Source organism: Vulpes vulpes, chromosome 2 (genome assembly GCF_048418805.1).
Source record: "Vulpes vulpes isolate BD-2025 chromosome 2, VulVul3, whole genome shotgun sequence".
In the NCBI taxonomy this organism is placed as follows: domain Eukaryota; kingdom Metazoa; phylum Chordata; class Mammalia; order Carnivora; family Canidae; genus Vulpes; species Vulpes vulpes.
The window spans coordinates 118,383,231-118,409,022 of record NC_132781.1 but is presented as its reverse complement, the minus strand read 5'-3'; the positions used below and the strand labels follow the sequence as shown (position 1 = coordinate 118,409,022).

At 53.7% G+C, this 25,792-nt stretch overlaps 1 protein-coding gene across 2 annotated transcripts in view; it reads right to left on the bottom strand.

Moving 5' to 3' along the window:
• Nucleotides 1–25,792, bottom strand: part of DIP2C (disco interacting protein 2 homolog C) — a 252,180-nt gene that overhangs the window by 96,069 nt on the left and 130,319 nt on the right. For both annotated transcript variants that reach the window (XM_072749676.1, XM_072749677.1), the window contains 4 exons: nucleotides 18,667–18,801; nucleotides 16,339–16,458; nucleotides 14,964–15,161; nucleotides 3,160–3,251 (listed from right to left, as the gene is read on the bottom strand). In XM_072749676.1, coding sequence (XP_072605777.1) covers nucleotides 3,160–3,251; nucleotides 14,964–15,161; nucleotides 16,339–16,458; nucleotides 18,667–18,801 — 545 coding nt within the window. The remainder of the gene's footprint in view (nucleotides 1–3,159; nucleotides 3,252–14,963; nucleotides 15,162–16,338; nucleotides 16,459–18,666; nucleotides 18,802–25,792) is intronic.

Here is a 25,792-nt window from a genome sequence, read left to right as displayed (position 1 = left end):
GGGTGGAAACTAAGTTTGGGATTAAATGAAGGTTTCCTTTCTAAATGGCATTCCTGCGGTTGACTGAAGTCAACGAGTGATAGATCAGTCACCCCTCAGGCCAGGAAAGGCCATTCTGAAGGACCGTGCTTGAGAGAGCCTGAGGAGTACGTGCGGTTGTGCTAATCCTTATTCTGTTCCAGCCAGAGGCCAGGCAGCCATGAGCAGGATCCTCTGGAGGAGCCGAGGATTTACGTGTACGTCTGTGCGTATGAACCACAGCAGTTATTGTAAAGAACCACCTGAGGTTTAGAATAGCCCGAGGTGTGCTGCGTCGACGGCAGCCGCATCCACAGCGCGTGTGTAGACCTGGATCTGGCAAAGCTGCCATCAGGTAAGTACTTGGAGGCTCGCAGCGAGCCGCTGCCCAGACCTCCTTCCCTGAAGCACCCACACGTGAGAGGGAGTCATCCAAACTGCAGTCAAATCACGGAAGACGCCGAACTTCCACCCGGAGCAGAGGGCTGCCCCTGTTCCTGTGGGAACAGGTCAGTACGGACTTGTTGGCTTCCCCCAGCATCTGTTCCAGGTCCGACACCCGACAGCACGGTGGGGACGCCGCGGACCAGCCCGTCTGCCTCCGAGCCCGGGGCTGGCTGCCGGCCCAGCGCAGCTGGTGGAGGCTCACCTGGACCTGAGATCCAGAACTGCCCCGCTCTGTCCGCGCGGCCCCGCTAGTGACGCCGCGTTAGGGACGCCCCGCAGGGCTGTGGCAATAGGACGGGATTGCATGTGCCAATGTGAAGGCAGTAAGAGCTGAATATAAAATCGTGCATGATTCTGTTCCTGACATCATCAAAGTGGTCGACAGAAAGGGTCAAACACCTGAAGACTCAGAATAAGAACAAAGTGTTTAAAAAAAAAAAAAAAAAAAAAGAACAAAGTGTTTGCTATTGTTTTGCAGCTTCAGGAAGGGAAGTCTGTGCTTGGCTCACTCTTCTCATGACATCTTCCTTCCACGTCAGAACCAGTCACACGTCTGTCTTACTGGTGCCTCCGCGGTGATTCCCGAGCCGTGCACAACACAGCTCCCCTCCACATAATTCTTCGCGTATTTCTGACATGGGTCTGGACCTAACCCTCCCCCACCAGGGCGTGGAGGCACCCACCTGGCAGGAGGCGGAGGCCACCCCAGCGTCCATGAGGGTCGCGCTCCTTAAAGCGATCCCCCCTTCTCTGCGTGCCCTGGCTCCTTCTCACACCGGTCGGCCGCTGGCCCATAGCTCACGAGGGCCTCCTCGGGGCGCACGTGCTCCTCCCAAATGAGGAAGCTCTGTCCGCCCCACCCCCCGACAGTGCATCTCAGGCTCTCACCACTTCTGAGACCTTCATCATGTTCCAATTTATACAAAAGCTAATTATCAATAATGTGTGCACGTTTTAGTACCGCCAGCTCCTAGAAGGCAGGCTCCACATCGCGCACCTCTGTACCTTCTGAAGCTCCCGCTACACATCTCAAACCCCATTCAGTGTAGGCACATAAATGCCTTCTTAAAAGCCCAAACTATGTTAATAAGGTCACCCACATGAAAAATGTCTATAAAGGTTTATGTCAAAGACTGAACGCTCATCATCCTGGGGAAAATTCTTTTATTCAAAAGTCATTTTGAGAGGGTAAAAAATTCTGTTTATTGCAATAGAAGGTTATGATCAACTGACCACTATCATTATGTATATTTAGTTAGTAAAAGTACCTACGTGCACGCGCCAGGTACAAAACCACATGAATGATGTTTAGGATAACTTAGGAAGTAGTTCCCTTCACACAATTCAAGTCAGCCTTTGCTGAAAAACCTCCCTACATAGTTTATTTCTATCACAATTCCTACTAACATCTGAGCTGAACAGAGGTGCTTCACTTTGCCGTCGTTACTGTAGGAGAACTTAGCAGCTCTGGAGGCCACACTGCACCAGGACGTTTAACAATGCCACTCAAGACTGTCCCCAAATCAGAGCGAAGGGAGAGGTCACTCTACAATGGACTTTCTATTGTAGTAAACACAAAGCTGACCGTCTCAACAGCTTGGCGGCACCAAGGACATCCGCCCCGCTGAGCAGCCTCGCCTTCCAGAACCAGCCCCAGGGTATTGCGTTCCTCAGCTGAAGCCTGGGTCCCCCATCGTCCCCTCCCCTCTGCCCCTCCTCTCCCCGAACCTCGTATATTCCTCCCTGGTGGCCGCTTCACCTCACGTAGCATAAAACCCTCGAGCCCCTCCATGGTTAGTGGCGCCAGAACCTATTTCCTCTCTAAGACTGCAGGACCATCCGATGCGTACACCGCCACCGCGTTGCTCACCCGCTCATCTGTGCACGGACGCTGGGGTTACACCCCTTTCTGATTCTGTGAATGATGCTGCCCTGAGAACCAGACGTGTAGATTGCCGGGTCAGGAGGTAATTCCGTGGTGACTGCTGGGGCAAGCACCACCGTCCTGTTTGCCTCAGTGGCTGCACCAGGGTCAGTTGCTGCCGGCAGCATGAAGTTCCCATTTCTCCATCCTCGCCAGCCTAACCCGTGTGGTATCTCAGTGTGGTTGAAAGGTACCTGTCCCGAGGCATCTTTTCAGGTCTTACTGGCCATCTGCCGAACTTCCCTGGAGAAATGTCTATTCAAGTTCTCTGCCCATTTTTTATTTTTTTTGGTTGTTGCTGACTTGTAGGTGTTTTTTTTTTTTTAATATTCTGGAGACTAATCTCGTACCAGATACAGGCTCTGTAAACACATTTTCTCCCATCCTCTATGCTGCCTTTCACCCTCGATAGCGTCCTGTGGCACCCTCAAGCTACTGTTATGAAATCCGATTCATGTTTTTATTTTCGTGGCCTGTGTTTTGGTGTCATCTAAGAAATCACTGCCAAATTCTGTTATGAATCTTCCCCCCAGGTTTATTCTAAGAGTTTTATGGTTTTTGCTCTTAATGTGAGAAGTGCTACAGCGTAGCTCATGGAGTTGTGAAGGCTCATGACACCTTGTGTCATGCATCCCGACTCACAGCTAATGTAATAAAGCCTGAGTTAGTGTGTTCGCGGTAGGAGACACTGAACTCGGAATGTCCGACTGCAGGTGTCTGTGTCGTGCAGGACAAAGCATTTGCGGGTGTAGTAATGTCAAGAGACTTACCCGGTCTCCAGGTCGTACCATAGGCTCTTGCTTTGTACCTAATTTATGCAGAATGTTGTAAGCAACCTTCATACTTCTTGTCCACAGTTTGCCTATCAACAGAAACGACAAAGACACAAGTAAGTGGACACATGCATTTCCAGTTACATATCAACATACACATGAAATTATATATATAGAGAGAACTAGTTCATTGTAAGCCTTCAAGTTCTCCTCAGTCTCTGGAAGCAAGAAGAAAAATAAGAGCCGGCAACTCGGATTCATAAAATCTGAGAAGCCTCAATGCTGGAATAAGGTTCTGATACAAATACTCTCGGTATGTAAAGTAGCTACAGCAAAGCCACAGAAAACTTATCATCACAGAAGTTCCAGGGGAAGATTTCAAGGGAGTGAAGTAGGGCAGGGATCATTGCAAGAGCGCATTACTGCTGATTCACCTGTTAGTGGGGTCCTGGCTCAAGTGACTGTAATGAATGCAAAGGGTCCTGGGGACACACAGTGGAGCCTGGTCCCCCTCCCTCTCCAAGTCCTGAGTCCTCAGCATCAAATCTTCCTAGCCTCGGGGACTTAGGATTTTTGGAGAAGAATGCTGAGAGTTAAAGATGGTGGTAAGTATTCTGAACTAAACTTCTGAACTCTGGGGAAAAAAGGAACACAAGGCAGGATCGGTAACAGGATTTTAAAAACCACATCAGGAAGAATGGCCAGCTTTTTTTTTTTTTTAATTGGAGTTCAATTTGCCAACATAGAGCATAACACCCAGTGCTCATTCTGCCAAGTGCCCCCCTCAGTGCCCGTCACCCAGTCACCCCAACCCCCCGCCCACCTCCCTTTCCACCACCCCTTGTTCGTTTTCCAGAGTTAGGTGTCTCTCATGTTTTGTCACCCTCACTGATATTTTCGCCCATTTTCTCTCCTTTCCCTTTATTCCCTTTCACTATTTTTTATATTCCCCAAATGAATGAGATCATATAATGTTTGTCCTTCTCCGATTGACTTATTTTACTCAGCATAATACTCTCCAGTTCCATCCACGTCGAAGCAAATGGTGGGTATTTGTCGTTTCAAATGGCTGAGGAATTCCATTGTATACATAGACATCTTCTTTATCCATTCATCTTTCGATGGACACCGAGGCTCCTTCCACAGTTTGGCTATTGTGGACATTGCTGCTAGAAACATTGGGGTGCAGGTATCCCAGCGTTTCACTGCATCTGTATCTTTGGGGTTAATCCCCAGCAGTGCAATTGCTGGGTCGTAGGGCAGATCTATTTTTAACTCTTTGAGGAACCTCCACACAGTTTTCCAGAGTGGCTGCACAAGGTCACATTCCCACCAACAGTGCACGAGGGTTCCCCTTTCTCCACATCCTCTCCAGCATTTGTAGTTTCCTGCCTTGTTTTTTTTTTTTTTAATTTTTTTTTTTTTAATTTTTATTTATTTATGATAGTCACAGAGAGAGAGAGAGAGAGGCAGAGACACAGGCAGAGGGAGAAGCAGGCTCCATGCACCGGGAGCCTGATGTGGGATTCGATCCCGGGTCTCCAGGATCGCGCCCTGGGCCAAAGGCAGGCGCCAAACCGCTGCGCCACCCAGGGATCCCCGTTTCCTGCCTTGTTAATTGTTCCCATTCTCACTGGTGTGAGGTGGGATCTCATCGTGGTTTTGATTTGTATCTCCCTGATGGCCAGTGATGCGGAGCATTTTCTCATGGGCTTGTTGGCCATGTCTATGTCTTCCTCTGTGAGATTTCTGTTCACATCTTCTGCCCATTTCATGATTGGATTGTTTTTTGCTGTTGAGTTTATAATTTCTTTATAGATCTTGGATACTAGTCCTTTAACTGATATGTCATTTGCAAATATCTTCTCCCATTCTGTAGGTTGTCTTGTAGTTTTGTTGACTGTTTCTTTTGCTGTGCAGAAGCTTTTTCTCTTGATGAAGTCCCAATAATTCATTTTTACTTTTGTTTCTCTTGCCTTCATGGATGTATCTTGCAAGAAGGTGCTGTGGCCAAGTTCAAGAAGGGTGTTGCCTGTGTTGTCCTCTAGGATTTTGAAGGAATCTTGTCTAACATTTAGATCTTTCATCCATTTTGAGTTTATCTTTGTGTCTGGTGCAAGACAGTGGTCTAGTTTCATTCTTCTGCACGTGGATGTCCAATTTTCCCAGCACCATTTATTGAAGAGACTGTCTTTTTTCCAGTGGATAGTCTTTCCTGTTTTGTCGATATTAGTTGACCATAAAGTTCAGGGTCCACTTCTGGATTCTCTATTCTGTTCCATTGATCTACGTGTCTGTTTTTGTGCCAGTACCACACTGTCTTGATGACCACAGCTTTGTAGTACAACCTGAAATCTGGCATTGTGATGCCCCCAGTTATGGTTTTCTTTTTTTAATATTCCCCTGGCTATTCGGGGTCTTTTCTGATTCCACACAAATCTTAAGATGATTTGTTCCAACTCTCTGAAGAAGGTCCATGGTATTTTGATAGGGATTGCATTAAATGTGTAAATTGCCCTGGGTAGCACTAACATTTTCACAATATTAATTCTTCCAATCCATGAGCATGGAATATTTTTCCATCTCTTTGTGTCTTCCTCAATGTCTTTCAGAAGTGTTCTGTGGTCTTTAGGGTACAATCCTTTATCTCTTTGATTAGGTTTATTCCTAGGTATCTTATACTTTTGGGTTGTAAATGGGATTGACTCCTTAATTTCACTTTCTTCAGTCTCACTGTTAGTGCATACAAATGCCACTGATTTCTGGGCATTGATTTTGTATCCTGCCACACTGCCAAATTGCTGTATGAGAGTTCTAGCAGTCTTGGGGTGGAGTCTTTTGGGTTTTCTATGTAGAGTATCATGTCATCTGTGAAGAGGGAGAGTTTGACTTCTTCTTTGCCAATTTGAATGCCTTTTATTTCTTTTTGTTGCCTGATTGCTGAGGCGAGGACTTCTAGTACTATGCTGAATAGCAGTGGTGAGAGTGGACATCCCTGTCTTGTTCCTGATCTTAGGGGAAAGGGTCCCAGTGTTTCCCCATTGAGAAAGATATTTGCTGTGGGCTTTTTGTAGATGGCTTTTAAGATGCTGAGAAATGTTCCCTCTATCCTTATACTTTCAAGAGTTTTAATCAGGAATGGATGCTGTATTTTGTCAAATGCTTTCTTTGCATCTATTGAGAGGATCATATGGTTCTTGTTTTTTCTCTTGCTGATATGATCAATCATATTGATTGCTTTACGAGTGTTGAACCAGAAGAATGGCCAGTTTTGAAGAACCTGTACCCTTCCCATCCCCGCCCCCACCCCCAGCCCAGCGTGAGATGCTCCCTCCGTGGAACCCATGTGGGGACACAGCTTGAAATAGAATACAAGGATTCTGAAATCTAACCTGAGCTCAGAGACACATAAAGGTCTCTCATGGTGTGAGCTTCTGCAGCCTTCTGCAGCCGGCAAGGTGTGCGAGGTTATGTTAATGTGATGGTAGCAATAGGAGCAACTTTAACTTTCCCATAAATTAAAATCACTGCTTTAATCTTTTTCCTATTTTAAATGTAGAAGCTAAATTTAGAATTTTTTTGCTAAAAAAAAAGAAATTTTTTGCTTGTAACATTTGTTTTGAATGAAAAAAAGCCGAATTTGTTTTATTTCACTTTGGATTTTGCAGTGGTCCAAATTAGGGTTGTTACTGTTTATCTACCGTAAGACTTACCAACTTGTCTCCCTCTTAGTGATTAGGGGACAGAAAATGTTTGATATCTTTATTTCTCCAAGTCCTAGTGCATTCCTGCTTTATATTATGTGTTCAACACATGCTTCTTTGTTTCATTAATGTCCTAGGCAATCTATAAAAAGCACACAATCACACTTAGGAAGGTTTTGTCTGCCCCTCCACCCTCTTCTAGAGCTCCTTCTCAATACTGCGGTCCCAAAGGCTGGCTACCTTACAAGTATTTGGTATTTTCCTGGGTGATCATATATTTTCCACAAATATAGTCATTAGCTAGGGGCACTTGGTGGCTCAGTTAGTTTAGCATCCAACTCTTGATTTCAGCTCAGGTCATGATCTCAAGGGTCATGGGATCGTACCCTGGGTTGGGTACCACACTCAGCAGGGAGTCTGCTTGGGATTCTCTCTCCCTCTCCCTCTGCCCCTTGCCTGGCTCGTGCTCATACTCTCTCTCTCTCTCAAATAAATAAGTAAATCTTTTTTAAAAAGTCACTAGCTATTAGAAATGACTCAATGATTTTCTTCTAAAAGAAAGCAAATACTTTGTGTCTTCAAATCTCTTTAAATATGAACAATATTGGGGAATGATAGTTAAATAAACAATTACGATCAATTTGTTGTAATTGAAAGATTCAATGCACTGCACAAGAACAGATCAGTTACATCAAACGATTAGCACCCATTATATGTTTTGTTAAATTTTCAACTTCATTCTCAGTTTGGAATATTAACTTTGCTGTCATTGTACATTCATACAAAAGCCAGTTTACAACGAAGAGCTTGAAATGGGCAACACACTTTCAGCAAAATACTAGAAATACACTTAATGTTTTTCAAGGAGAAAAACAAAAAGTTGCTGACTTAAGTGAAAAGAGATACAACAGTTCTTCACTGATTTATAAGGAGGAAGAAAAAAAATCCAACCAGGAAAAGTTACTGGGAAAGTGATAATTCTAAGTGGAAGGACAGATAGAGCGTTTCCTATAAGCAAAGGCTAGTGGACGTCATCACCACCAAACTGCACTTAGGAGAAACGTTAAAGGGACTTCTTGAAGCTGAAAAGAGGGCACTAATTAGTAACAAGAAGACACATGAAAGTATAAACCCATTAGTGAAGATAAATATACAGGAAAGGTGGTGGACTCTATAAAGCCAGTATATAGGTCAGAGGACAAAAGTCGTAGATAGGGGTACACAAGATAAAAAGATGTAAAATGTGGCACTGAGAACATAAATGTGGGCGGGGGCAGTGAAAATGTACAGGTTTAGAATGTGCTGGAACATACGTTGTTATGAACTTAAAATAGACTGTTATAAAAATAAGCTGTTATATGTAAGTGTCATGGTAACCACCAAACAAACACCTCTAGTGGATCCACAAAATATGAAGAGAAAGAAATCTAAGTGTACAGTAAAGAAAGTTGTCAAATTACAAAGGAAAAGAAGAAAAAAGGAACAGAGTGGCCCTACCATAACAGCCAGAAAACAATGACCAAAATGGCAATAAGTACCTACTTATTAATAATTACTTCCAATGTAGAAGGACTGAATTCTCTGAACAAAAGACACCGAGTGGCTCAATGGGGGAAAAGCAAGATTAATATGCTGCCAATGAGAGACTCGTGGTTGTAAGGACACAAAGAGATGAAAGTGAAGGGATGCAGAAAGATATCCCACGCAAATGGGAAAAAAGGCTGGGGCAGCAACACTGGTAACAGACAACACACACTTTACAACAAAGACTGTAATAAAGACAATGTGGGGAATCACATAATGATAAAGGGATCAGTCCACTGAGAAGGTATAACATTTGTAAATATTTATGTACCCAGCATAGGAGCACCTACATATATAAATCAAATATTAATAGCCCTAAAGGGAGAAATTAACAGCAATGCAATCATAGTAGAGAACTTTAATACCCCACCTTCCATCAATGGATAAATCATCCAGATGGAAAATCAGTAAGGAGACAGGAGCCTTGAACAACACATGAGACCAGATGGAGTTAATTTATGTAGAATGTGCCATCCTAAGCAACAGAGTACACATTCTTCTCAAGGGCATTTGGAACGTTCTCCAGATCGCACATTAGGCCACAAAACAAGTCTCAGTAAGTCTGAGAAGACTGAAACCATATCAAGCATCGTTTCTGACCCACAGTGGCAACAAACCAGAAATCAATTTTAGAAGAAAACCAAAAAATTCACAAATACATGGAGATTAAACAACATGCTACGAAACAACCAGTGGGCAAAGAAAGAAAAGAAATTTTTAAAAACATCTTTAGAGAAATGAAAACAGAAATACAACATATCAAAATGTACCATTTGCAGCAAAAGTGGACCTAAGATGGAAGTACGTGGCAATAGAGACCTGCCTCAGGAAACAAGAAACATCTCCAAGAAATCACCTATCTTATGCCTCGAGGATCTAGGAAAGGAAGGAATGTAGCCCAAGTTAGTAGAAGGAAGCAAGTAACAAAGATCAGAGCAACCAAATGAGAGAGACTGAAAAGACAACAGAAAAGATCAACAAAACCAAGAGTGGGTCCTTGGAAGAAAGCAAACTTGAGGTAGCCTCACCAAGAATAAAGGAGAGTAGACTCAGGATCAGAAACAAAAGAGAAGTTACGACCAACACCACAGAAATGCAAGGGATTCCAAGAGGTCAGCATGAACGGTTAGATCTGTGCCAGCACACTGAACAAGCTGGAAGAAATGAAACATCCCAGGGATATAAAATCTTCCAACAACTATCAGGAGGAAACATAAAATCTGAACAGAATAATTACCAGTGAGGAGATTTAATCAGTAACTACAAACCTCCCTACAAACAGAAGGCTTTCCTAGTGAATTCTACCGAACAGTCCAAGAGTTAATACCTATCCTCCAACTCTTCCAACAAAGAAAAGGGAGTGAATCCAAGCTCATTTTAGGAAGCCAGCATTACCCTGATCCCAAAACCAGACAAGGACACCACATACACAAAAATACAGACTCATATTCTTGATAAATATAGATGCACACTTCAACAGAACCCTAGCAAACCAAATTCAACAGTGCATTTAAAGGATCACATGACATGATTGAGTGGGATTTATTCCAGGGACACGCGATGGTCCAATATTGACAAATTAACAGGACACATCACGTTTACAAAACAAAGAATAAAAATCCTATGTCCATACATAGAGGAAAAACATTTGACGAAATCCAACATCTTTTTTTTGATGAGAAACTCTCAATAAAGTGAATATAGAAGGAACATACTTCAGCATTATAAGGCCATAGATTACAAACCCACAGCTAATATTCTCTGAAACCAGGAGCAAGACAAGGATGCCCAGTCTCACCACTTTTATTCAAGACAGTATTGGAAGTCCTAGCCAGAGTAATTAGGCAAGAAAAAGACATTAAGGATATCCAAGTGGAAAGGAAAAAGTAAAACTGTCTCTATTTGAGGATTACATAATTTTATATACAGGAAACCCTAAAGATGCTGCCAAAACAGACCCACAAAAGACCCAAACTGTTGGAATTAATCAATGAATTCAGTAAAGCTGCAGACTGCAAAATCAATATACAAAAATTGATTGCATTTCTATACACTAACAGTAAACTATCAGAGAAATTAAGAAAATATTTATAGTTGCATTGAAAAGAATAAAATACCTACGAGTAATTTTAACCAAGGTGGTGAAAGATCGGTACACTGAAGATTATAAGACATTGATGAAAGAAACTGAGGAAGACAGGAATGAATGTGAAGACATTCCACGGTCATAGTTCCCAAGGAATCTACAGATTCAGTGCAATCCCCATCAAAATTCCTATGGCATTTTTCACAGAATTAGAACAAAGAATCCTAACAATTGTACTGAACCACAAGACCCCCAAAAGCCAAAGAAGTCTTGAGTAAGAAGAGCAAGGCTAGGGGCACCCGGCTCCCTGATTTTGAACTACATCATAAAACTAAGGGAATGAAAGTGGTGTGGCTTTGGCAGTGAACAGAGAGATCAGTGGACCGGAGAGCCCAGAACTTGGCCCATTCTCATCCGGTCAGCTAAGACAGCGAGGACACACATGGGTGCGGGAGTCCCTTCAATGCAAATAAACGGCCGTGAGAAACCTGGGCAGCCACATGCAGCCAACCCACTATCTCAGACCACACTTAAAAATGAACATGAAAAATGTGAACATGAGGCTTGAAACCATAAAACTCCGAGAAGAAAGCAAAGATGCTAAGCTCCTCAACATTAGTCTCAGGGATGATTTTTGGGTCTGAGACCAAAAGCACCAACCAACAAGTGGGAGCACATTAAACTAAAAGGCAGAGGAAACCATCAACACCATGAAAAGGCAAATTAGAGATGTCTGCATATCATCTCCCCAGTAAGGGGTTAATATCAAAAATACATAAAGAAGGTGCCCGGGGGGCTCGCTCAGTGGAGCGACTGCCTTTGGCTCAGGTCATGATCTCAGGGTCCTGGGATCCAGCCCCACATCAGGCTCCCTGCTCAGCACAGAGTCTGCCTCTCCCACTGCCCCTCCTCGTCGGCTCATGCTCTCTCACTTCCTCTCTGTCAAATAAATAAAATATTTTAAAAAATTAAATATATATATATATATTTTAAATTTATGATAGTCACACACACACACACACACAGAGAGAGAGAGAGAGAGAGAGAGAGGCAGAGACACAGGCAGAGGGAGAAGCAGGCTCCATGCACCGGGAGCCCAACGTGGGATTCGATCCCAGGTCTCCAGGATTGCGCCCTGGGCCAAAGGCAGGCGCTAAACCACTGCGCCACCCAGGGATCCCAAATTAAATATATTTTATTTTATATTCAACTCAATAGCAAAAGAAAATATTCAATAGCAAAAACACAATCTGATTTAAAAAGGGACAGAGGAATTGAATAGGCGTTCCTCCAAAGACGACATCCCGATGGCCAACAGACATGTGAAGAGATGCCAGCATCACTCATCACGGAGATTAAATCGGAATCAGAGATATCACCTGACACGTGTCAGGACGGTGTCTACAGGATGGGAAACCACAGGTGTTGGTGAGGACGCGGAGACGGGAGCCCCCGTGCACGGCTGGCGGGAGCACAGGCTGGTGCGGCCACCGCGGGGAACAGTGTGGAGGGGCCTCGGGAGGTTGGAACTAAGCTGCCCTACGACCCCACAGTTCTGCTTCTGGAGATTTATGTGAAGCAAACAGAAACACTAACCTAAAAGATACCTGCCCTGTGTCCGCTGCAGCACTATTCACAGCAGCCAGGACATGGACGCAGCCCACATGTCCATCCATGGATACGGATGGATAGAGATGACGCGTGGTGCGTCCCCTGAGTATCAGCCACCTAAGGACTGCAGTGTTGGCACGTGTGAGAGATGGTCGACGTGAAGGCATCATGCAGAGCCAAAGAGGAAACTAGGATGCAGGACCTCACTTATTTGTAGCCTCCGGAAAGCCAGCTCGCAGACACAGAGACCAGCCTGGGGCGTGGGGGGTGGGGGGGGGCACGAACCTCCAGGTCTAAGTCACGAGATGTCACGCAGAGGCTGCCGACTGCGGGGAATGCTAGGTAATAGTAACGCTCTACTGTCCACTTGAAAGGTGGGAATCGGACACGACGTCCCAGCAGCTCGTGGCGGCTTACCCGGGTCCGACCTGGGAACACGGCTACAGAGACTCCGCAGTGGCGCGAGCCTGCAGGACAAGGAGGCAGATGCGGGTACCAGGTACGCGGCCCAGGGCCAGGACGTGGGCACACGGCGGCTGCAGCCCGAGAACACGCCCCGCACACGGCGCACAGCACAGAAGCAGCGACACGGGCTTCCCAGTGCTCTGTGAGCTCCCGCGGCTGGTGCTGGGGGGTACCTGGAGCCAAGGCAAGTCCCCGACCGCAGAGAAAGCCCGGGGGCAAGGGGAGACAGACACACAGACACCGTGGTGAGGGCGCACGTGGCCAAGGACAGGGAACCCCCAGACGGCCTCCAGGGCGGGGGAAGCAGGGACTCGAGGCCAGGAAATCAGTTCCTCAGCAGAACTGACGGTTACTGAAGGTGGCAGGATGCCTGGGGCTCGGGGTGCGAGGTCGCTGTCCTGGTGCGTGGCGGCCAGAAGCCCGTCCCCGGGGCTGCGACAACCTCCGCCTGCCGCGCGGCTTCCCTCAGCCATCCTGACTTGCCTGGCTGCGAGTGCGGCGACCAGGATCCGGGGGAAGCTACGCTTGACAGCTGAGGGGACCCATGCGGCCGAGAACGGGCTGCTCGGTCCGCCGGAGCGAGACACGTGGTGTGGGGAGGATTCCCACCTGTGTGTCTTCTCTGTGACACCCGACGGTTCGAGGTTCATGTACTTAGAGTCTGTACATGTAGAGCAGCTCCCGCAGTCTTCCTCCCTCACAGCGGCCAGCACCATCCCTCACGCCCTGGTGACCCACTGTCGCGAGTGGGGAAGCCACTGCTTCTGGCCTCTCACGGTGAACGCCGAGACAGCCCACAGCATGTGCCTGGCGCAGAGGAGCAGACGCAGAGACGGAGCGCGGGGCTGGTGGCGCCTGGGCACACGCATGCCCAGGCATCCAGAGGCCTTCAGTGTGCCCCCCACAGCTCTGCTCATCATCACCCCGCAGAAGGGCACGTCCTCGCTCCTCAGGGGACAGCGGCTGACGCAGGCCCTCAGCCGGGGATCAGGGCTCGTCTTCGGTCTCCTGCCTTGAAGGCAGGGAGCCGGGCTGCGGTCTGTGCCCCCCGTGCCCCGCCGAGCATTGCGGGTGGACAGGTGAGTGTGCACGCGGACAGGTGAGCCCCGCCCAACAGTCCGCGGAGGAGCAGCCACACAACTGTGCCAGCTCCAAGGCTGCCCCCGGCTGGAGGGGACGCTCACGATTCTGCCACCTGAGTAAAGCCTACCTCGACAGAGCACAACGCGAGGACCAGCTCTTGCCTCACGCGGCCGAAGTGCTCCGTACCCACTTAGAATCACCCAAAGATGGGGCGCCTGGGGGGCTGTCGGGGAGGCGTCTGCCTTCAGCTCAGGTCATGGTCTAGGGTCTGGGATGCAGCCCCGCCTTGGGCTCCTGCTCTGCGGGACACCTGCCTCCCCCTCTGCCCCTCCCTCCGCTCATGCACGCTTTCCCTCCCTCAGACGCTCGCTTCCTTGCTGACCCCACATTTGTTATGGGTTAGCAGCACGCCAGCATCTAAGGAGGCCTCTGCTTCTTCTCAGGACTCAGTTCCAACCACAGTGATGTTTTTCCCCACCAGGAAACCAAACAAACAAAATCTTTCTTTAAAATTACCCCCAAATGTCCTAGAATGATGAAGCCATGAGACGTATGCTCCTGAACCTCAAGCCCATCTCCGTGCGGGGTGCAGGGGTCATGACTGAGTCTGTGGCTGGTACCCCCGGGGCCCCAACCCCTAAGGCCAGGCCCCGCATCCCTGGGTGTGCCACTAGCTTCCTGACCCCGACCGCCACCGCAGAAGTGTCTTTCCTGCTGCCGGGCCAGCATGCCACTGACTTGGAAACAAACCTGAAACGCAGACAAAGCTCATCTAATGTCACACGTGCAGACACGACAGAAGCCGCTTCGGTCTTTGACTTACTGGCTGGATTCTCTGCAAACCACCCGACCACGTGCTTCCTCCCGGGCCCAGCAAGCTACCCCCACAGTTCACATGGCAGCAATCGCACAGAATCAAGCACCAGAGACAAGCCTGTGCCTCCCACCTCTTCCCAGCATCACTTTGGAGAGAGACTGTCTTTCCCGAGGGATCCATGTCCACGAGTTCAGACGCCATTTCTTGACCCATCCTCCCGGAAGGCATGACTTTCAAGACTTACACTCGCCCACTGGTTTCCTGACCCACCTCCGATTTCCTCAGGGAGCACTAACAAGGAACAACTTCTCATGTTCACACCAAGCACCTCCCCTAAAACATCTCCTTTCGGGCCCCTTTTGTGTCTGCACCAGATGCGTAAATCCATGGGAGGCAGTGAGCCCGCGCAGCAGTGGCCACCGTGGAAGGTGAAGGAAGCGCAGAGAATTACCATAGGTGAGGATATACAGGGGCTTCCCGTTGGTGTCCATCGTGGTCAAGCACGGGGCCTTCGGGGAGATGGTCCCCCACCGCTGCAACGCGGCCTCCAACGACGGCGGCCAGTTGGTAACCACGCCCAGCTGCTCCCCGCGCATGGCCAACATCTGCGCCCCCTCTGGCTTCGGCTGGTTCGGATCTGGTTGTTGCACTAAATACACATGGACACAAAGTTTTAAAAAAAAATACATCCATGTTAGCACACTTTTTAATTCTTTTTACAGAAAGTAAGACTCTTACACAAGTTTACTAGTGGACAGAAATCGTACACCTGCACTTTCCTAGAACCAGAGCCAGGACCTACATGGTGGCCTCACCACTTAATCCTTGCACTTTACAAGACAATGTCGGGATGGGGTTTGTCAACTGACAAATGCACCGCGTATTTCAACGTGCCTAGAGTCTGGGGCAGCAACATCTCTGCTTAAAATACTGATTGGGGCCCCTGGGTGCCTCAGTGGTGGAGCGGCTGCCTTCAGCTCAGGGTGTGACCCCGGGGTCCTGGGATCGAGTCCCACATCGGGCTCCCTGCAGGGAGCCTGCTTCTCCCTCTGCCTTTGTCTCTGCCTCTCTCTGTGTCTCTCAAGAATAAACAAAATCTTAAAAAATAAAATAAAATAAAATACCAGTTATCAATACACGTGAGTGATTCTGGACTCCAGAGCTCACATCCTGCTAATCAGGTTGCCTGTGCCCACGGACACATCAATTTGAATTTGCAGCAAGTACCACGAACAACCAGCAAGAGCACATTCTCTTGTGTAAAACAATACATGCCCCAGGACGCAGTCAAAATCTTCCCAACTCGAGTCGGAAAGACCGCTGCTCACGTCTGGAAAAGGTTCCTCTCCCTCACGGTTTGTGAGTGACGCTCTCCTCTGCGGGACAGGGAGCCAGCCGGTCTTACTTGTACAAACAAGAGAATAAAGGGCTTGGGTGTGACGTGAGCAGCAGGATCCTGTTCTGACTCGGTTCACACACAGGGGCTCCTGCGTCTGTCCAGAGGGGCAGGACAGGAGCCAGCCACACTCACTCTGCGCCCCTTGGAGCGCGCAGGTCACCCTGAGCATGGTTTCCTGGGCTTCCCTGTACTTCTGTCCCTGGGACGGAGGCCCCACACGCCCGCTCTGGTATCTACGTGGCCGGCCAGCACGCAGCCATCCGCAGGGGCCCTGGGGGGCAGGACCCACGGTCTCCGGGTAGGTTCCTGTCTTCAGGGGATGCCAAGATTGCTGCCCTGATGGGTGACCCGGCCTATCGGGCCCGCCACGACGGTGTGTGGTATCACGCGGACCCGGGAATAATGGGGCAGCAAAGGGCCTGGTCACCTTCCAGCAGTTCTTCAAAGTCATCCACAAAGAACTCCCTTAACGGCGGCCGCTTCGGTCGCTTGAGGGTGTTGACGAGCTGCTGAATTTTCGCTGACACGCGGCTACTCACTGGCACCCCTGGAAAAGAAGCATGGACACGTGAGCTGCCACACCTCACCCGCTAAACACGTGTGCGCAGCCCCACATCAAGGGGCCTCCAAGCGCCACCCAGGAGCCCCAGGCAGGGGCTCGTCCAGGCGGCCACCACGGCGGCGGGGGGAGGCTGACCTCAGGCTGGGCCCGCCCGACCTGGCCCTCCTCACTCACCGACCCCGTCCCTGCTCCGATGGGTCACCGAGCCCACATGGCAGGGAGGCCTCCCGGAGTCTGTCTCCCCGTCGGGGCCAGGGCAGGCTGCCGACACATCAGGTTCAGGGGGACACTGGGGGTCCCTGCAGGCCCGTCCCGTCCTCTCACGGTACCGATGCCCCCGCCCCGTGACTCTGGTTCCACCCCCGAGTCCACAGGCAAGGCAGCTAGGAGAGCAATTTAAAAGCTCTAAATTCAACATTCTGGGTCACACAGATCACCGGCATGTGGCACACGTTCACACATAAGATGAAATTCCACTTCGTAATGTACTTCTTACTCATAACAACGAATGAGCATCTTGAAAACATGACATGGTTGTTGAAAAGAAGCTGAGGTCTGACATTTTTAAACCACCCAAACTAACGAGTCCCCGGAGCACCAGGGAGCCAACGTCCTCGGGGGACAGTGTGGCTCTGCAGGGATGTCGTTCCGTGGAAAGGCCCTCCGACACCTGCTCCTGGCCGTGCCGGCTCTGGAGGCCGCAGCAGGCAGGGCCCTTCGGGGGCTGCCACCTCCGCTGACAGGTCAGAGCAACAGACTCTGCTCTGGGCCCAACATAACGGAGCTCAAGGAAGCTTTTCTATCAAAGAAAAACCATTTTCATAGGTGGCCTCTGAAGGCTCTACGGGCGCTCTGAGATCGGGATGTTGATTATTTTCTTGTAGTGAACACACAGCCCCAGAGCTGTGAGCATCTGTGCCCCGCTTTCTGCAGTGAACCCCAGTGGAGGGACGGAGGTGGTCTCCGGAGGCCGCTGGCCCTCGGCTCCGCCTGGAGTGAGGATGTGGCAGGGACCACACGGGATTTCACCCGGGGTCAGAGCTCAGATGACAAGGCTGCTAAATGGTGACGAGGAGGGGCAGCGGCCAGCCCACAGGAGGGGAACTCGCAGGGAAGGCCCAGGCGGCCGCACGAGCTCTGGGAAAGCAGGCACGCCGACCTGGCCCGGGGCTCTGACCACGACGAGGGACACTTCCCTGGGGGGGGGGGTGGGGGGCCCACACCAAGGTTGCGTGGCCGCCTTCGAGGAAAACCACGCCTCGTGTCCCCTGCGTGGCCAGAGCGTTGAGCTGGGGCAGCGGGGGTCCCGGTCAGGTCGTGGCCCCCCAAGGGGCAGGCAGGGCGGCCCCACTGCTGCGTCATGGCCCCGGGTCATTCTTCCCAATTGGAGAACAAACCCTGTTCCCTCGGGTCCAACGCCACCCCAACCACTGTGCTGCGCAGCCCTCTGGGCACCCCTGGCGCAGCTACCCGTGGTGCTAGCACTTCACGCTCCTTTCCTCGCTGACTCCACATTTGCTCAGGATTAGCAAGCACGCCGGCGTCTAAGGAGCCCTCTGATGCTTCTCAGGACTCAGTTCCCACCATGCTCATGTATTTTCCCACAAAGAAACACTTTTGGTCAATAACCTGAGTTTTGGACCCGGGGCCTCCCCTTTTGGGTAGCTGTGTAAAGGGGTTGACTGACTGGGTCCACCACGTGCCCAGGAGGGGCATCGACCCTGCACCGGGTAGGATCCAGGGATGGGAGGGGAGGGGCGGGGAGGGGCCGAGTGAGCAGGGTCCAGGTTGGGGTCTAGGACGGGGAGGGGCAAGAGAGGGGCGGGGTCCAGGTTGGGGTCCAGGGCAGGGCAGGGTCCAGGGCAGGTTGGGGTCCAGGGTGAGGTGGGGCAGAGGGGGTGGGGTCCAGGACGGACGGAGCAGGGTCCAGGGCAGGGTGGGGTCCAGGGTGAGGTGGGGCAGAGGGAGTGGGGTCCAGGATGGACGGGGCAGGGTCCAGGGCAGGATGGGGTCCAGGGTGAGATGGGGCAGAGGGGGTGGGGTCCAGGACAGACTGGGACAGGGTCCAGGACGGAGCAGTCTAGGGCAGACCAGGGTAAGCCAGAGTGGGGTGGGGTGCACGGTGGGGTGCAGGGCAGGGTGCAGGGTCCAGGGCGGGTCGCAGGCGCCATGTGGTACCGGCTGGGCACCTACCGTCGCCGGTCTCCATGAGCTCCGCGTTGCCATACTTGGGCGCCGTGCGCGAGGTCGTGGAGCCCTGCGGCCGCTCCACCTGGATCGGGTGCTCTGAGGTGTAGGTGGTCACGTCAGGAGGTGCGGAGTGATTCTCTGTAAAGAAGCAAATCAGTGTCCTGAACATCATGATGGTTACTCTGCCGGCTCCATGGGTGCTGCGGCCTCTGGACAGAAGCACATCCTGCCGTCCCACCGCGTCGGGGAATCGCCGCAGCAGGTTCTGAACTGGGTTTTCAGAGACGAGGTGAGTTACGTGCTCGTTCGTCAGACTGATTTCCCATCTGTCCTAACAGAGGTGGCGGGGCCGATTGTGGGGCCTGCATGCCAGCTGTGAGCACTTCCGCAGGTCAGGGGTCACGCGCATCCCAGCTGTGCCCACCACCCCCAGGTCGGGGGGTCGCATCCCACCTGTGTTCACCACCCCCAGGTCGGGGGGTCACGTCCCACTGGGCGTGGCCCCTCAGGTCATAGGGGCATCTTGGCCTCTCCACACCCCCAACACCACGGATCCCCTAACGAGATGCAGGAAGGGTGCTAAGCGGCCGTGATGGGGGTGGGCACCCGGGAACACCAGCACGTGACCAAGTCCTCACTGACAAACGTGTTTATGACCCAACCGTACAGGCGCCGCGTCACACACCGAGACGGCGGCCCTTCCCTCGGCGCCATGAGCATCCCTCACGCGGGGAGACGGCTCTTGTTTTTAACTGAGGAGTTTGTCAAGCCAGATGACCAAGGTGGTTTTGTGCCCTAAGCTGTGACCCTGGATGTCCTACCACTAACTGGTTCCCTGATGCTCGGGCAGCAGCCCATGAGGTTCGTGGCCGCAGGCCACGCAAGCGTGTGAGCGGACAGGGGCCCCAGCGGCCTCTCCCCATGGCCTCCTCCCCCGAGGGCCTCCCCGGAGGTGGCCCTGCCGCGCACACCGGGTGTTTTCAACTCTGAAACCACTCCCAGAAGGCGCGAGAGGTCAAACGGGGAGGCCGATGGCGTGAGCGCGCCTCCCGCAGCCTGAGGCAGCAGCAGGCCCAGCGTCGCCCCTCTGACCTCCGCCAGGAACCCACCATCGCAGACTCCAACCTTGCCATTCCACGGGTCCCCACAGAGGTCACCGGGGCGACCTGAACGTAAGTGGTGTCCTCCCAAGATGAGGACACAGATGCACAGAGGGACAGCGTCCCCCCCACCAGGACGGTGGCCTCAGGACACCTGCGTGCCCACCCGACCGTGGACCCCAGCCTCCAGGACGGGGACGGTGAGGCCCGCAGTGTGAGCCCCGGCTGGGCGCCTGAGACGGCGGCTGGAGCACTCGCACCCCCTGGGAGGGCGACTGCCTCCATCTCAGCTCAGATCTCAGCTCAGAGGGCAGCACGGGTCGGGTGAGAGGGCGGGGGGGTGGTGAGGGGGGCCGCTTCACCGGGGGACCGTGAGGCATCCTGGACCTGTGACACCGTCTCCACTGCCTGTCAGCCCACAAACTGTGCCGCCCAGGAAGCAGCGACCCGGGTCTCCTTCCCCAGCACGAGCCGCACCCCGGCCCCCGACAGGGCAGCTGAAAGGGGGTTCACTGCCCTGGGGTTCGACTTGGGTTGACCGTGAGTCGTGCTGTGGCCGCATCATCGGCGGCGGCTGCCAGGCCTTGTGCAGCGAGGCCGCATGGCCACATCTGCCCCCAGGTTGGGGCAAGAACGACTCCGTGCGTCTGGTGGAAGAGCCGGGAACAGCGAGCGCTTGGTGGCTTCGAGGTGCCTTCCTAAGCCGCATACCTGACGTCCCTTCTCAGAGTCGCGGCTCAGCCAGGAGGCAGGCCAGGCCACCCAGGTAATGGACGCTGCAGCGTCGCTCACCGACAGCAAGGAAGCGCGGACATCAGCAGCAGGCGCTCTCCCCAGCAAGAGTTCACTGGTCCTGTATCAGTCCCCGTCCTCTCAAACTGAAGGAAAATATGGTGGCCCCCTCCCACCACCCGCCGGGGCACCTCGGCCACGCCCCCCACGCTGCCCCGTGTCAGTGATGCCGCGGACATCTGCTCCCGGCAGCTCCTGGCCGTTGCTGTCCAGCCACCTACAGTGGGGCGCCCGGGCTCCGTCTCGTCCTCGGACACCCCTCCGGGCGTTCTCGCCAGCAACGCACTGGTTTGCACCCCGCCTGGACACGGCTTCCTCCACGACTGTCACAGGCCGCGGATGGTCCCTGGCTGAACCTGGAAACCCCACTTCCTAACCTGACCCTGCAGCCACGTCCGGCTCCGCGGGGCCGACTGGGGCACTGAGGTGACCCGACGCCAGTGCCCGGCAAGGCGCAGCCGTGGAAGGACAGACACTTCCCCGGGTGAGCAGACACAAGATGAGGGAGGCGAGGGACACAAGATGACCCCGGTGAAAGGCCTCTGCCTCCGACGCTGGCTGAGCAGCTGCATTCCCCGTGGGCATGGGGATCCCCAGGTTTGGGGTGACAGAGCCCACGCGGAAGCCGGTTAACTATCCTTCAGGCCCCCAAATGATGTCCAGAGAAGAGGAGGAAACATGGTTTTTGTCCGTGAAACCACGTGCTGGGGCCTCCTAAGGCAGTGCAGTGTGCTCACGGGCACCAGGGCTCCACTCACGGGGATGGCCGCACCCTGAGGTCACTGCCATCACTGAGGACAAGCAGCAAGGAGAGGGCTCTGTGTGCCACATGCTCGGCTGGCCCGCGTGCCCAGCCGCTCCGGCTCAGGGCCTCCCACGTGGGCTGCGAGCAGGTTCCTTGGGGAGTCCTGGACACGACCCTGACGGAAGGCCCCAGCCTAAAAGGGATCCGTGCATCAGCTCAGTGCTGGGGACGCAGCCTGACCACTCGGGGCCATCCTCCACACAAGCTGACGAGGGGTGGGGACCCCCAAGTGTGCCTGCCGTCCCAGCCTGGGAGCCAGGGGAGATCATGCTCGCCACTCCCTCTAGGCCGACTATCCGCACGCAGGACCTCGAGCGCCTGGCGGTTCTGCACAGCCACACCCTGGGTCGAGGCGGCCCAGGAGGGTGCCAGGTGCTCTGACCTCTGGCTGCGCGCCTCCTACCCTGACGCCGCAGAGTCCCCCGGACATAGGACAGCCAGTCTCAGGGAGGACGTGCTAACATCACAACAGAAAGCTTCAACTGCCAATAACCGCCTCTTGATCGTCACGTCGACGGGGTCACATTCCTGATGACAGCTCCAACCGTCCTGCAGCCGCCACAGATGGCTGACCACGGGGCCGGAGGCGGACGCTGCAGCCCTTACCGTTGATGCAGCGTAGGGCTGCGCTCTCTTGGGTTACGGGCCGGCCACGGAGCAGAGACCAGAAGAGGACGACCCGCCACAGCAGGTGCCCCTGCAGCCACAGGTCTGCCCCATCCCGTTGACCACCGACGCCTGGGCTCCCGGCGGCCTCAGTCTCCCTGCTGCAGAGCAAGGGACCTGGCGCTCTGGTCCCCAGAGGATGTCCTTACCGTCAGGCCCGCGGCCAGACCTTTGGGTTTCCTTGCACCTGTTTTCCCCGGATGTGGAGACCGTCCCAGGAGCTCTGAGAACGAACCTGTGACACTCCTGGCTGGAAAGGTATAAACGACTCGGTTACAACTTTCTGACTTGAATGCACATAAGTGCTGCCAACGGCAGTGAACAGGTGCACGTCTCCAGTGCGCACGGGCGTGTGAGCGCACAGCCAGCCCGTGCTCCTGCGGCAGGAGGCGCTCTGTGGAGGACAGGCTCAGACGCTTCTCCGTCCAAAAATCACTCCTTTGATTCTAAGAATAAAAACCAATGAAGTTTTGAGAGCTGAAAATCCCAAGAACGTTTCTGAGAAGACACAGAAGTCGACCTGTGTCCTAATGGCACCGAAGGAGCAACGGGGCTCACCTGGAACGGCATTAGGGAAGGACGGGAGGGGTAAGGCTGGGCGGGCGCCGGGGTGCAGTCACCAGAGGTGGCGGTCTTGCAGCACGTGGGCATGGACACACGGGAGCCTGGATGCTCCTGCGGGACAGCCTCTCTGACAGGCTGGCCCGGGCGCCAGCGTGCAGGTCGTGAAGGATTCGAGGGCCGGAATCGCAGATCCATGTGTTCGTGAAGAGCAGGTGGCCGTGAAAATCGTGCGAGTGCATGAAGTCAGCAACACGTGGGGAGATGGAGCAGGTCAGGGGCCCCCAGCGGACAGGCGGGAGGGGAGGCCTGAGCCCTTGGGGACACCCAAGCTGGGGGGGCCTCCCAGGGCCCAGCCCCGCAGGGAAGGATGAGCACGGCCCCCAGCAGATGGACCGAAGGGCAGTGCCACGTTCGTGCCCCCGAGGATCTGCAGCCGTCAGCTGTGTTTACACTCACCCGCCTCGCAGCAGAGACAAGGAAATCCGACAGCATCAGCTGGTGGGCACGGTGACACTGCACACCGCGGTCCCTCACGAGTCCTAAATCTCTCTGCAAACAGCAGCTACCCTACGACCTCTGCCAAGAGCGATGCATCCCCCATGGACGCGACCCCGAGGTGACGGCATCCCAGACACACTGTCAGCTGAGGGGCCACCCGGGCCTCACGCAGGGCCTCAGCCTCACCTGGGGACCCAGACCTGGCCCAGGGACCCTGACACCTGACCCGGGGATGCAGACCTCACCTGGGGACCCTGGCCGGACCCAGGGACCCTGACCTGGCCTAGGACCCTGACCTGACCCGGGGACCGTAACCTGGTCCAGGGACCCTGACACCTGACCTGGGGATGCAGACCTCACCTGAGGACCCTGACCTGACCCGGGGACCCTAACCTGGTCTAGGGACCCTGACACCTGACCCGGGGATGCAGACCTCACCTGGGGACCCTGACCTGACCCGGGCACCCAGCCCTGACCTGGAGACCCAGACATCTGACCCTGGACCCTGAACTGACCCGGGGACCCTGACACCTAACCTGGGGATGCAGACCTCACACCTGGGGACCCTGACCTGACCCAGGGACCCAGACACCTGACAGGGACCCTGACCTGACCTGGGCACCCAGCCCTGACCGGAGACCCAGACACCTGACTCGGGGATCCTGACCTGACTTGACCCGGGCACCCAGACCTGACCCAAGGACCCCTGACCTGGAACTGACCTGGGGACCCAGACACCTGACCCGGGGTCCCTGACCTGACCCAGGACCCAGACACCTGATCCAGGGATGCAGACCTGACCCGGGGACGTAGACCTGACCCAGGGATCCTGATCTGACCTGGGGACCCTGATCTGACCCAGGGACCCTGATACCTGACCCAGGGACCCTGACCTCACCTGGGGACCCTGACATGACCCGGGGACCCGGACACCTGATCTGGGGGACCCTGACCGACCCGGGGACCTGGACACCCGACCCAGGGACCCAGACCTCATGTAGGGACCGGACCTGACCCGGGGACAGACCTGACCCGGCGCCTCACCCGGGGACCCAGGGATAGAAAGTGAGACGGAGGCTCTAGCATCAGTCCATCCACTGGACACACAGGCGAGTGTAAGCCCACGACCTGGGTTCATGCTCAGCCCCCTGCCTGGGAGGCGTCCGCCCAGAGCTCCACTTCTGGGTGGCAACCGACGCCTTTTCCTGCCGTGCTTTCCGCAAACGAGCCTCGAGTCTAGAGCCGTCCGCTGGCTTCCTACTGGGGTGATGCCGACACAGGGCGCCGGAGTCTAACCCTCTTTTCTACGTGCCTCCAGCACGTTACACGCACAAGGTTCTGCATGAACACATCCCAGGAACGATCTGGACATGTTCGAGAACATTCTGGTTCTTGCTGGAACAAGGGCCTGCAGCGAAGGGATGGCGTCCTGCCTGACATGTGGGGGCGACGGCCCGTGGGGCTCGACTGGTGACACCTCAGGACGGGAGGGGTCGGGGCCTCGTGTCCAAGGGCTGCACACCCCACGAGAACGGTGAGCTGGGCCTAAGGAAGATGTAACCCGAAGGGCCCACCCTGAACGCGGAGCTGGCCTGACCACGGGGTGCACGTGGGCCCCACGGAGGGCGTCCCCCGGAAACCCACAGCAAGGGGGCTTTTGCGCCGCGGACCATCCGACAGCTGCGCTGCTGCGGCCGATTCTCCTTGGCCTCTGCGGTCTGCGACCCCGGGCTTCCCTCCGCCACCGGGCGGAGCAGCGCCGTCCCGGGCCCCAGCGGTACCTCGGCCTGAGCGGTCAGGCGGCGGGGTGGCTGGGCACTGCCACGCGCACCCTCCCATGCTCATGCGCTCCCCGTGCTCCCTCACACACACTCACGTGCTCCCTCTCACACATGCTCACACACTCCCTCCCACACATGCTCCATGCACTCCCTCACGCGCTCCCTCCCACTCACACGCCCCACGTGCACCCTCCCACACACTTATGCTCCCTCCCACAGACGCTCCACACACTCCCTCACACACACTCACGCGCTCCCCATGCTTCCTCACACACGCTCCCTCCCACGCTGCACACGCTCCCTCACAAGCTCCCACACATGCTCACATGCTCCCTCACACATTCACATGCTCATACACGATCCCTCACATGCGCTCCCTCACTCACGTGCTCCCTCACACGCTCACGTGCTCCCTCATACGCGTGCACACGCCCACCCCCTTCTGTACCCAAGACTTTGGATGGTCTCAACAAAAGCTCAAATGTTGCCAGTTCTGTGACATCATCTCTTTCCACAGAAACTGTCATTCTCCTTTATTCCTTGTTTTATTGGATCTTCCACTGCTTTCTTTCAGGATTTTTCGTATTTATAGAAAGTTTCTAGATATTCTAGGAACGTGCCTTTGTGTCCAGTGAGGAACGACTGCAGCGTCGCTCACTGACGCTCGTTCAGGCGGCACTGAGACAGCAGAGACGTGAGTCATGCGACCTTTTATAGTCTGGATAAATTTAATTCTCCAGGCTGTAATTTCCTCTAGGGTTCCACAAGAAACGTCACGAGGGAGAACCAAGGGCAGTGATTAATTTGTCCAAAATGACATGTTGCTCTTGGGAAGATTCTGATACTTCCTTAAAGTCAGTGCAACTGGACGGCTGGGCGGCCCAGGCCGGAGTCAGTGGCAGAGGTGGGGGCCCCGTGCCCGA